The 11768-nt window shown below is 40.0% G+C and overlaps 1 protein-coding gene and 1 pseudogene across 1 annotated transcript; both read left to right on the forward strand.

The window, feature by feature from the left end:
• Positions 1-7716: 7716 nt before the first annotated feature.
• Positions 7717-11381, forward strand: LOC136841242 (uncharacterized; annotated as a pseudogene).
• LOC136841114 (craniofacial development protein 2-like) lies at positions 8408-9136 on the forward strand. Its single transcript, XM_067108161.1, has one exon. The coding sequence runs from the start codon at positions 8408-8410 to the stop codon at positions 9134-9136; it is 729 nt and encodes a 242-aa protein (XP_066964262.1).
• Positions 11382-11768: the final 387 nt, after the last annotated feature.

Here is an 11768-nt window from a genome sequence, read left to right on the forward strand (position 1 = left end):
GACTTAGATGGCGCCAGGGTACCAGTAACTGGCGCCAAGTGCCCAAGAGCGAACACCGTGGCGCCAAAGAGTGGGCCCCGAGCGCCTGAAGCAGGTGCCTAATGCCCAATAGTGGGCACCAAGAGCCCAAAAGCTGGCGCAGAGCGTTCTGCAGTTGGTGGCCATCGAGCCAGTAGCTTGAGCAGGCACCAAGCGTTCTGCAGTTTGTGGCCGCCGAGCCAGTAGGTCGAGCAGGCTCCGAGCGTTCTGCAGTTGGCAGCCACTGAGCCAGTAGCTCGAGTAGGCTCCGAACGTTCTGCAGTTGGCGGCTGTTGAGCCAGTAGCTCGAGTAGGAGAGAGCTACTGGGAGCTCGTAGGAGCTAAAAAAATGTTTAACTCTTCACAATTGCTGTCATCCTCCGAAAGCATGTCGTAACCAAAACAATGAGCACAATTGTCTCCCACTGTATTGCTGCCCTTACAATTTTCAGTTCTCTGCAAAGGAAAGTGTAGCGATATGTTCAATTAATTTTTTAAGAACAAATTTATGAAGTACACAGAGTACCATTATACAGATATCTCAATTCCTTTATCATACATATCTCAATACTCATCAAACATTATTTGAGACTCGCTGGTGCATTTCCTTCTCAAAAAATCCGTCCGGAGCGAATACAAGGTTACGTTTATTATACTACTCAGAAAAGGAAAGTAAACCTTTACGGACCAAGATGGAGTACACAGAATACCATCACATCTACGTCTCAATTCCTGTCACACGTTTGAGATTTACAGTTATGCCTTTCAAAAACGAAAATATTGGTTGGGTAGGTAACGCAACATTAATATTCTATGCTAAAGAAGAGGCATCGAACACAAAACTGTAAGTTTCTTTACAAAGAAAGTTCCGTTTGGTAGCAAACACATTATACGCAAATCACAAAAACCTATCCAAACCAGCATTCCCTCTCTTAACTAATCTCACAAAATACCTCAAACGGATGGTAGTGTTTTTGGTGGTGTTAGTGTTCTCACATAAATTTGTCAAAGATCTTGAAAAACCAGGAGCTCTGATGATCAAACCTTGAAAAACCAGAAGTCCCTCATTTCAACCCCCTATACCAGTCTGGCCCAGCCCATCTCTGATCACTGAAACAACCTAGGCCATATACCTACATTCAACATATTACTACCAAAGGACAAACTAGAACTACACATACAAAAGGTATTGCAGGGCCATCAACTTTTCCCAACAATCATAACACTTCTTGGGTCCAGTTTTCTACAAAACATGGAACACTCCTTTAAAATCAAGGGAGTCTCCCACCAGAACTCTATCTGATAAGGAAATGTAGTTGCTTGCATGGTCCATTTATCACTTGCATAAGAATGTGACAGCATACTGCATTCAGAATTCTCCTCTAAGTTGAGTTCACAAGGATATAACTTCTCAACTAAATACGACATTAAAACTACATGCCAGTAGTATACTATTAACTTTCAAGTACTGTACTACCGAGTCTTTTTCCACTGTCTACCTCTTAAAATTACTTCTACAGGCTTCTTCAACTCCTTAGTAATCTGTAACACATACATACATTTTCCTTTGAAATATAAAGAAAAACTAACCTTACCATAGGGTTTTAACAAATAAAGGTTGATATCAGTGATAACATCTTGAAATCTCTGGAAGCAGAATTCCAGCACCTCCTACATGGGGAGGCAAGCTTGGATCAACTCCATGGAGTGATGACTTGAGGGTAGACCTGAAATAAGAAAAACTTTCAGTCACCTTCAAATGCAATGCAAACCAGAGTACCCTTCAAAAAAAAAAAAAAAAAAAAACAGAGAAATACCAAGTTTAGTTCAGTTTGTTATCTAAAACTTAACCATTACAATGACTGTGATTTATGTAATTCAGGATGTCAAGCAAAACACTGGGGCACTTCCAAAGATGGACAGTGGGCTCAATACATTCCTTGGCAATGAACACTTATGGCAAAACAAATTTTCCTTGGGCAACATTTTGCCACAGCAAAATTAAAAAAAGGTAACCAACTACACTATATTTCTTTTCTTTGATTCTGAGAAATCTCAAGGGTGTTTAAGGGAATGATAATTCCATTAAAATCTTTGGGTACGTCAAGGACACAGGAATGAATTCTCGTTTCATTATTCTTTTAACTTTTCAAGTTTAATAGTACTTTAAACTCTAAGTAACCCTTTTTTCTTCAAGAATGAACAGCCTCTTCAAAATACCTTCAGGTATAGGTCAAAAAGTATATCTTAGTTTAACCAGACCAATGAGCTGATTAACAGCTCTCCCAGGGCTGGCCCAAAGGATTAGACTTATTTTACGTGGCTAAGAACCAACTGGTTACCTAGCAACAGGACCTACAGCTTATTGTGGAATCCGAACCACATTATGACAAGAAATGAATTTCTATCACCAGAAATAAATTCCTCTAATTCTTCATTGGCCGGTCGGAGAGTCGAACGCTGGGCTAACAGCATGCTAGGTATAGGTCAAACTTTCATTTTGACATTTCTCAGTTTCTTTTAAACTTTTTACATTAATATTTCCATTTCTCCCAGAGGCAGATGAACAATCAACATAAAAAAAGTCTTCTCTGCTGCTGTCTACAGTAAAAGTAGTACCAAAACCTAGAAAAAGAAGCTGGTTTAAATATGTCTGGTGGCTAAGCTGCAATATTCAAAATGTTTTCCTCCATCTCTCTGACTCGAGTTCCCCCCTCCATCCAGAATCTAACAGGGAATAGAGGCTATATGCCCATATCGGCAGTGCAGTTATGGACCTGTAAATAGTTTTCATTAAAATAACTCTACCAGGTTAATGTAAATTTAGCATGCAGATTCCATACAACCACCTTTGTGTTTAGCACACAGCCTTACTCCTTCCCGTGAATATTTATTATTAGCATAGCAAATATTTTACATAAATTCATGGGAGGAACTAAGAAAATGCAAAATGAAACAGTAATGTTTCGGAAGACTACAGTCAGCAGCCATTTTTGCACGAAAAACCACTTGGGTTTTCAAGCAAAAATGGCTAGGAAATGATAGGGCACTTGAAGAACCCAAACATACAAAGCTAACATAACCTTTCATATATAGGGGTGATGACTGGTTACAATTTTGCCGTATTAGCTATGGAGGGGGGCTGGTATTGTCTTACCTTATAAGTCGTAATCTGATTAATTTTCTCTGTTATTAAGCATTTGCGAAGGTTATGTATTAAGAAGAAAATTTTTGTTTTGATGTGTTTTACCCAAGAAAATATATATAAATTATAACGTGGGAGGTGGCCCCAGTCTTCCGAAAAATAACTAATGAAATTGGCAGCCATAGAGAGATTAGGAGCCGGCTCCATATTGCCATGAAAGTTAGGCTAGCCTCAATAAACGCCATAAATGACCTAATTACGGGTAATTAGACAATCCTCATTTCGAAATGACATAGAGGGGTCTATTGTAGCCATTTTATTTACCCAAACGTCAAAAGATTCTCCAAAATTTCACCGACCTTACCCGGTGTCTTTGGCAGAGACTGCCATAAAACAAGGTTACTTTTGTTCTATTCTCGCTTTTTGACAACGCCTAACCACAAATAACCGTAATTATGACTCAGTTACCGTAATCATGACCTACCTCGGGGAAAACGGAATCGGTCTTCAATATTAAATGAGGAAAAAACGTCAAAAGAAGCCACTTGGAAGAACGGTGTCTTAGAAGTGACTGACGAATTGTAAAAGATGGAAAAAGTTTCCAGTTGGGGATTTTCTTTTCTAATTTCATTTTATTTTTTAATCGTTTAGTCCATTTTTTTACTATATTTTATAAAAGCGTGTACATATATTTGTTATTTTTTCGTCATTTTCTGCGCATTATTCATTAATTTTGATTTTCGCTTTGTTTGAATGATCGAGTTACAGTCGTCTTTCGAAAATAATCGCGAGAATTTTCAAGAAGACGAAAAACCAGACCCTTTTGTTGCATGGGATTCTTGGTAGGCTATATTGGTAAAATCACACTTACAACCTTTAAACTACAGTCATACACAAAAGATAAAGGATTCTGAAGAGTATTTTTAACACACTATACCAACATTTACACGCAAGAAAGGGGTCTGATTTTATCCAAATCTCTTTAGGAAGGTGGTTGTACTTCGCGTTATTCAGTATTATTAACTAAAACAAGCGAGGATCACCAGAATAAAATTTACTAACATAATGAGAAGAGTTACTGTGCTTGAAGGGGAATGGCTTCACGTAGAAACACCTAACATAGCTCCCACTAATAATCATAATAACAATATATATATCTAAGACTCGAACGACTTGACTTTTAAGAAACAGTTCGTCCGAAAGTTTTCAACACCTCTCAAGCATCAGATTCCCTTACTATCATTTCGTCTTTACAGAATAAATAGCTGTTCAAATGAACTATAACAAAATGGACACAGAACAAATGTGCGGAAAAATAACGCTTCCACTTAAATAACGAAGGCTTTTACTGTAGAGTCAGAGTAGTGTAAGGAAACGCGCATAGAATTCTCCTGATAACGAAAGGGTTCAGAGCTTAGGCCGATGTGACGGAAACGCGTATATAATTCTCCTTTTGCGCTTCTTTTTCCATCTGAAATTCCCGACTCTTTTGCCTAAATGAAGAACTACGAATTTCACGTCTTCGTTTTCACTGAAATTTTTAAGAATTTGTTTATATCAAAGTAAAGTTTCTTCGAGTTGCACAGAATTTAGTCATATTACAAATGCGGATACGTACGTACGTGTCTGCAGTATGAGAGTGAGAGAGAGAGAGAGAGAGAGAGAGAGAGAGAGAGAGAGAGAGAGAGTAAAGAGAGAGAACGTAAATAGAAATATTTGACATTTCGATAATTCAAGACGTATTTCGGTCATATTTCGAAGGAAAACGGATATAAAATCGAAAGATATTCGAATATATATAAGAACATTAGTTAAAAGAGAATCCGTTCAGCCCGATATGAGATAAACAAAACGTGTAATAATAAGACGAAATAACTACTGGTTCGTCAACAATAAATATTGTAGCAGCAGTGAGGAATTAGGAGCATTTATTGATAATAAATTGTCGATGAAGAACCATATACTGCATATTACAAAAATCTGTAACTGTCATATGAGAACCTTGGCATTTATTAGAAAAACCTAAACGAAGATACTCTGATAACAGCAATTTGCACCCAAATACTTTCGAGGCTTGACTACTGCAACGTTATATACTACGGTCTCCCTAACTACCTACCAAGAAAATTGCAAGGAGTACAAAACAGAGCGCCCGGGTTAATAAAAGGACAACGTTCCCGTGACAGAATAACCCCAGCACTAATTGAGCAACATTGGCTCCCAGTAAAAGCTAGAATGGAATATAAAATACTACTTACAGTCTTCCGAGCATTAAAATCTGATGAACCAACATATCTGAGAAACCACCTAAGCTTCTTTAGACCAGAAATGAATATTGTAATCAGACATGCAAGTGAAGCACACAGGCTATTTGAACCTAGAACAAATTGTAAGTCAGGAGAGAGAGAGAGAGAGAGAGAGAGAGAGAGAGAGAGAGAGAGAGAGAGAGAGAGAGAGAGAGAGAGAGAGAGAGAGCATTTGTACACTGTGCACGGAGACTATACAACAAAATACCTCCAGAAGTGAAGAGCATAGATGAAGAAAGCAAATTTAAAAAGGAACTAAAGACTCTCCTATTCTGCAGGAGCTACGAAACTGACGAGAGAACAATGAAGGACAATTACAAAATATAAGAAGCACTTCATTTTGAAAAGGTTCAAGGGCCCTGTGGAGGGCTCTACATAAAACCAAACAAAGTGAACAAAGTGGAGGTGATTACACCAGTCAAGGACACAGCCAAAGCAACCTAACACGTTAATTTAACGACAGAGCAGAGGTAAGTAAACATTCTAAATATCAGTTGATTAGACTCATGCCAATCAACTAGGCCTACATGATGAAAAACTGAACAGTCCATGAAGCAGATCGCATTCCTATGCAGAGTGACAATGATAAAACTTCTATTTTCTATGGTTGCTGAAGGCCCTAAGCATCAGGTAATACACAAACTATTGGGAGCACCAATCTCCTCTGAATAGCTTGGTGAAATCACTGACATTTTCATACCAAGCCGGACATGGACCAACCAACCGTGAATATGTCAGTTAGAAAGGAGCAGGTTCCTTCTAATTGGAAATAGCGAATGTGACGAGAGTCAGTCAAATAAATGAAAGAATATTGAAGATGTGTATAAAGGTAACACAAGCATATCGTTAGGTTGCCAGCAACCAGGTTGATTAGATGAGGTCGTGGATGGATGTTTTTAATGTTTCGATAATTTTCTGATTGGATTCTGGTTGTTGTTTCAACCAACCACTCCCTTCTTTTAATTTGTCTTATGCTCATCTCTTGTGATGGGCATTGGTTCAACAAGTAATTTTTCAATTTTAATAGAGATATTTCTTGGTCGGCTTATAAATTAAAAAACCTTGACAAGCTTGATTCTCCAAAAAGGGAATCAAAGTGAACCAGGGTTGAGTCAGGTGTATATTTTCTTTTATTTATTCTTTTAGGCTCTAAACTGCCCATGGTTGAAAAGTTTTTTTGATAGGGACACAAGCACAGAACATCTGGCTCAAAGGAGTATGGTTCCATTGTAACAATGCCAGGTCCTTTTTTTACATGTATATCCTTTTTCTCGAATGGGTCATCAATATTTGGAGATCTTTCAATCTCCAAGGTGGGTGCAGAGGTCATCATCTGTGTCAAAACAGTATCATCAGAGGGCCCAGGGTACTCAATTCTTCATTCTTACTATTCAGAAAGATCGAATAGAAAGGGAAAAAAAAATAAAAAACCTGAAAACTTTAAAAAGATATCATTAGCCTTTCATGGGGTTTATTCTTCCACAAATAGCACAAGTGAGAGCCGACTCCCAAATGTCTGCCCCTACCCTACCCCACAGGGGATGGTACAACATGATTAGAGTAGCCCAAGTGTAAGCCAAACCTGCTTGCTAGGTAGGAGAGTATTACAAGAATACAATCATCCCCACCCTAATCATCTTATGGGCAAACTGGGTAGAATGCCGAGAGTCCTATCCCCAGAACCAGGCCCCCTGGAATCCGTGGTGCAGCCCTAAGGAATAGTTCTGCCTTTGAGCTATCAATGTGATAACTCTCAGTTCCAACATTATCGGGCAGTTGATGGTCCTACCACAGTTCTCACTATTTAGCTTTGGATATAAACCCAATCCCAGCTATGATATCGTTTCCTATTTATCAGGTCCAATAAATTTTAGCAGGAGTGGAAAATTCCCCCAAAAAATTAACCCAAAGAAATTTATAATGGTATATTGGACTCAGAACCCGGGAACAAATTCCTGGGGTTCAAGAGCCCCCTCACCATGTCAAGGTGGTCCCACATTGAGGGGGGGCTCATCTTAGGAGAAGGAGGTGCAGAGGGACAGGGAGTAATATCCAAAATTGGGCTCACTGCTATCTGAATTGGAGGCTTAGCATTTATATCTGAAGAATATGTTTGCATTCATTGGCCTACCTGGCATATTTTGTTTATCTTGCTTGCTAATATCTGGTTCAAGGCCTTAGCATAATTCTTACCCTTACCTAGAATTCTGTCTTCTAGCATAACCCACACGTATATGCCCTGCATCTGATTAGTAGAGCAGCAGTTTCCATTTGAAAATGTGGGCATTTTCTATCACTGGACTTATGACCCAGATTACAATTAATGCACTGAGGGCCTAATGTGCATTCGCCATGTGCTGGTGCAGAACAGTTGTCACAGAACCTGTCATTTTTACAGACTCGAGAAGGATGACCATATCAGAAAAAATTGAAGCACTGTAATGGTTTTTTTTTTTTTGTATGTGCGTACCGACACCTTTTCATGTGATCCTCAAAAGTGATAAATGTCATCGCAGTTTTTGGAATTTTATGTACCTGCCAAACTTGTGGACACATATCTAATCTCTCCTCTTCTTTGAAGTCATATAAATCCCTTTTGAAGATTAACCCTCTTCCATAACTAAAATTAACATGGGGTTTGATATATACTAACATTTCACTGTCATCCAACCTAGTCACCCTTATGGGTGCAGGTCCCAAGCCTGGATAAATAGGGAGGGTTGGTGTCAGGAAGGACATCCGGCCGTAAAAATCTGTGCCAAAACCTGGAATGAGCCGAAATGCGGAAAGAGGTAATGCTAGGGCGCACTCCGTAAACGACGCACAGAGACATCACCCTAACTCTGCGATCAGGCGAGGGCTACTGCATCAGGAGCGGGTGCAGCTAAAGAAGTGAGCTCACATTGGATTTAGAGTATGTCAGCTTAATGTTGGGTCCATGACTGGGAGAGGTAGAGAATTGGCTGACTTGATGAGGAAAAAGAAAGTAGATGTTTTGTGTGTGCAAGAAACGCGATGGAAAGGAAATAAAGCTAAAGAATTGGGTGATGGATATAAGCTGTACTATAGTGGAGCAAATAAACAAGGCAGAAATGGAGTTGGCATAGTACTGTCTGGTGAACTGAAGAATACAGTGATAGAAGTGCAAAGAAAGAATGACCGTATCATCAAATTGAAGATGTGTTTTGGAGGAGAGATTCCGAATATTATAAGTGCATACACACCACAAGTTGGTTGCACAGAAGAAGAGAAGGGAAATTTCTGGAGAGACATGGATGGAGTAATGCAAGAAGCTGAAGAACATGAGAGGGTGATAGTGGGGGCAGATTTGAATGGCCATGTCGGATGTGAAAATGAGGCGATTGGTCAGGTGCATGGGGGCCATGGAATTTGGGAGAGAAACCCAGAAGGAGAGAGTGTAGTGGACTTTGCTGTGGCACTCGACATGGCAATAGTAAACACATTCTTTAAGAAGAAAAGGGAACACCTAATAACATGTAGGAGAGGGACAAGATGCTCCCAGATAGACTACTGCCTACATAAAAGGATAAAGCTGGGGGAGGTCAAGAACTGCAAAAGTTATCCCAGGCGACCATGTAGCCCCCAACACAGACTGCTAAGCATGCATGGATTTGAAGCTAAAAAGGGAAGGAAAAACCAAAGCTAAAGGGATAAGGAAAATTAAATGGTACAAATTAGTGAGGGAGGAGGATAAGAAGAGAGAGTTTAAGAGGAGGGTTTTGGAGGATATTGATACAGGAATTGAAGATGTTCAAGAATGGTGGGCACGAAATGCAGCAGTAATGAGAAGACATGGAAAGGGGGTGCTGGGAGAGACATCTGGGATCGTATGGGAGGAAAGGGAGAGTTGGTGGTGGGAGGAAGACATTGGGAAAGTATAAAAGATAAGAAGGAGGCAAAGAAGAGATGGGAGGAGTCACAGTCAGTGGAAGAAGACAGAGACTGGTTTAGAGAGAAAAACAAGGTGGTGAAAAAGGTGGTAGCCCAAGCTACAGCAAGTCGTATGATGATGTGTATAATGAGCTGGGGACGAAGGAAGGATTAAATAAGATGATCAAGCTGTCAAAGGCTAGAATAAGAGCACCAAAGATATTACACATATCAAACAAATAAAAGATCAAGATGGGGTAGTACTTAGAAAGGAGGAAGACATTGTGAAGAGATGGAAAGAATATTTCGAACAGCAGTTAAATGAAGAAAAGAACAGACTAATAAGAGGGGATGGGCAGGTGAACATTGGCATGGTGATGAGGTTTTCTAAGCAAGAGGTGCTGGATGCACTGAAGAAGATGAAGAATGGGAAGGCAACTGGACCAATCATGATACCTGCGGAAGCATGGAAGGCATTAGGGGATGAAGGAGTGGATATACTTTACGATCTTATGATAAAGATCCTTGAGCAGGAAAAGATACCAAATGAGTGAGTGGCATGGGAGTATATATACTGATCCCAATCTTCCAAGGAAAGGAGATGTCCAAGAGTGTGGTAATTATAGGGTATTAAACTAATGTCCCACACTTTGAAGATACTGGAAAGGGTGATAGATGACAGACTAAGAGAAGAAGTAGAAATAGGTAAAGAGCAGATGGGATTTATGAAGGGAAGGGGAACAACAGATGGTATATTTTGTCTGAGACAACTAATGGAGAAATCAGGGGAAAAACAAAAGGACCTACATATGGTATTCATTGACCTTGAAAAGGCTTATGACCGGGTCCCGAGACAAGAGGTATGGAGGAGCCTGAGGGAGAGGGTGTAGCCAGAGAAGTAAGTGGGATTGATCAGATGTACCGGAATGTATTTACCAGAGTAAGGAGCAGTGTTGGGGAGACGGAGGGTTTTGAGGTGAGAGTAGGATTACACCAGGGGTCGGCTCTTAGCCCATTCATCTTTAACATAGTGATGGATGTTGTCATAGAGGAAGTAAGGGAGGCAGTACCGTGGAACATATTGTATGTGGATGATATTGTCCTGTGCCCAGAGAGCAGGGAAGATCTGGAAATGAAATTGGAAAGATGGAGACAAGTACTGGAGGACAGAGGAATGAGAATAAGTAGATCTAAGACAGAATATGTGTACCACCAATGTGGGGGGTGACAGGGAAAGTATTCAGCTTGGGGGAGAACCAATAAAGACAGTTGATAATTTTAAGTATTTGGGATCCTTTGTTAATGCCGGAGGAAGTATGGAAGAAGAAGTAAAACATCAGGTACAGGCAGGCTGGAACAACTGGAGAGCAGCTTCTGGACTTCATGACAAAAGAGTACCGCTGAGGTTAAAAGGAAAATTTCATAAGACAGTGGTAAGAACAGCAATGATGTATGGCACAGAAACAGCAAGCTTGAGAAGGACAGAGGAGAAGAAGATGGATGTGGCAGAAATGAGAATGCTTAGGTGGATGGCTGGGGTGATGAGAGACGATAGGATCCGAAATGATTACATTAAGGGGTCGACCAAGGTGGTGGAAATATCAAAGAAAGTGCAGGATGGGGGACTGAGATTGTATGGACACCTGTTGAGGAGAGATGAGGACCACACTGGTAGACATACTATGGGGATGGAGGTCCAGGGAAGAAGAAGAAGAGGGAGACCAAGAAAGAGATGGAAGGACTGTGTGAGGCGAGACCTGCGTGAGAAGGGAATTGATGAGGCAGAAGCGCAGGATAGAAATAGATGGAAACGGCTCATCCAAAACGGCGACCCCATATAAAAATGGGATCAAGCTGAGAAGAAGAACATTTCACTGTCATCTACTTTTAAACTGCAAAGCATAAGTGATTGTGTCTTGGATCTCAACGAATAAGAACAGATTTTTTACCAAATCTAGAAATGTCATAGTGCCTACTTTCTTTTGCAAACATTTACTGAATTTAAAACAATTATAATTCTCCCCTTGTGCAGTTGCTATATGCCATTGGGAGAGTTTAGGTCCTCTCTGCAGATTATTTTCAGGAGTTGGAGATTCATTTTCATTCCAGTCAGCTGGGCAATAAACATCTAAATTTCTAGGGAATTTGTCACAAAGTGCTCCCTTTATATGACAATTATGAATTACAATACTTTCATGTTACATGTGGCACTAAAGGCATCTTCGTGTTTCTCAAGAGAGATCCAAGCCCCCATTTCTCATCAGCTTCATTGTAGTTCATACATATCTCTAAAATTTTCCCATATTGTTCAAATGATACAAAAATAGACTCATAATGGCATTCAAGGGGTGTTTCATATGCACGCAGAACTATCAATTTTCTGTGGTGACTTTCATCACTCTTAGAAT

Source organism: Macrobrachium rosenbergii, chromosome 8 (assembly GCF_040412425.1).
Source record: "Macrobrachium rosenbergii isolate ZJJX-2024 chromosome 8, ASM4041242v1, whole genome shotgun sequence".
Lineage (NCBI taxonomy): Eukaryota > Metazoa > Arthropoda > Malacostraca > Decapoda > Palaemonidae > Macrobrachium > Macrobrachium rosenbergii.

Excerpts from the sequence above, each read along its gene's own strand:
- LOC136841114 (XM_067108161.1), top strand. The coding sequence starts at position 8,408 with ATGACTGGGAGAGGTAGAGAATTGGCTGACTTGATGAGGAAAAAGAAA.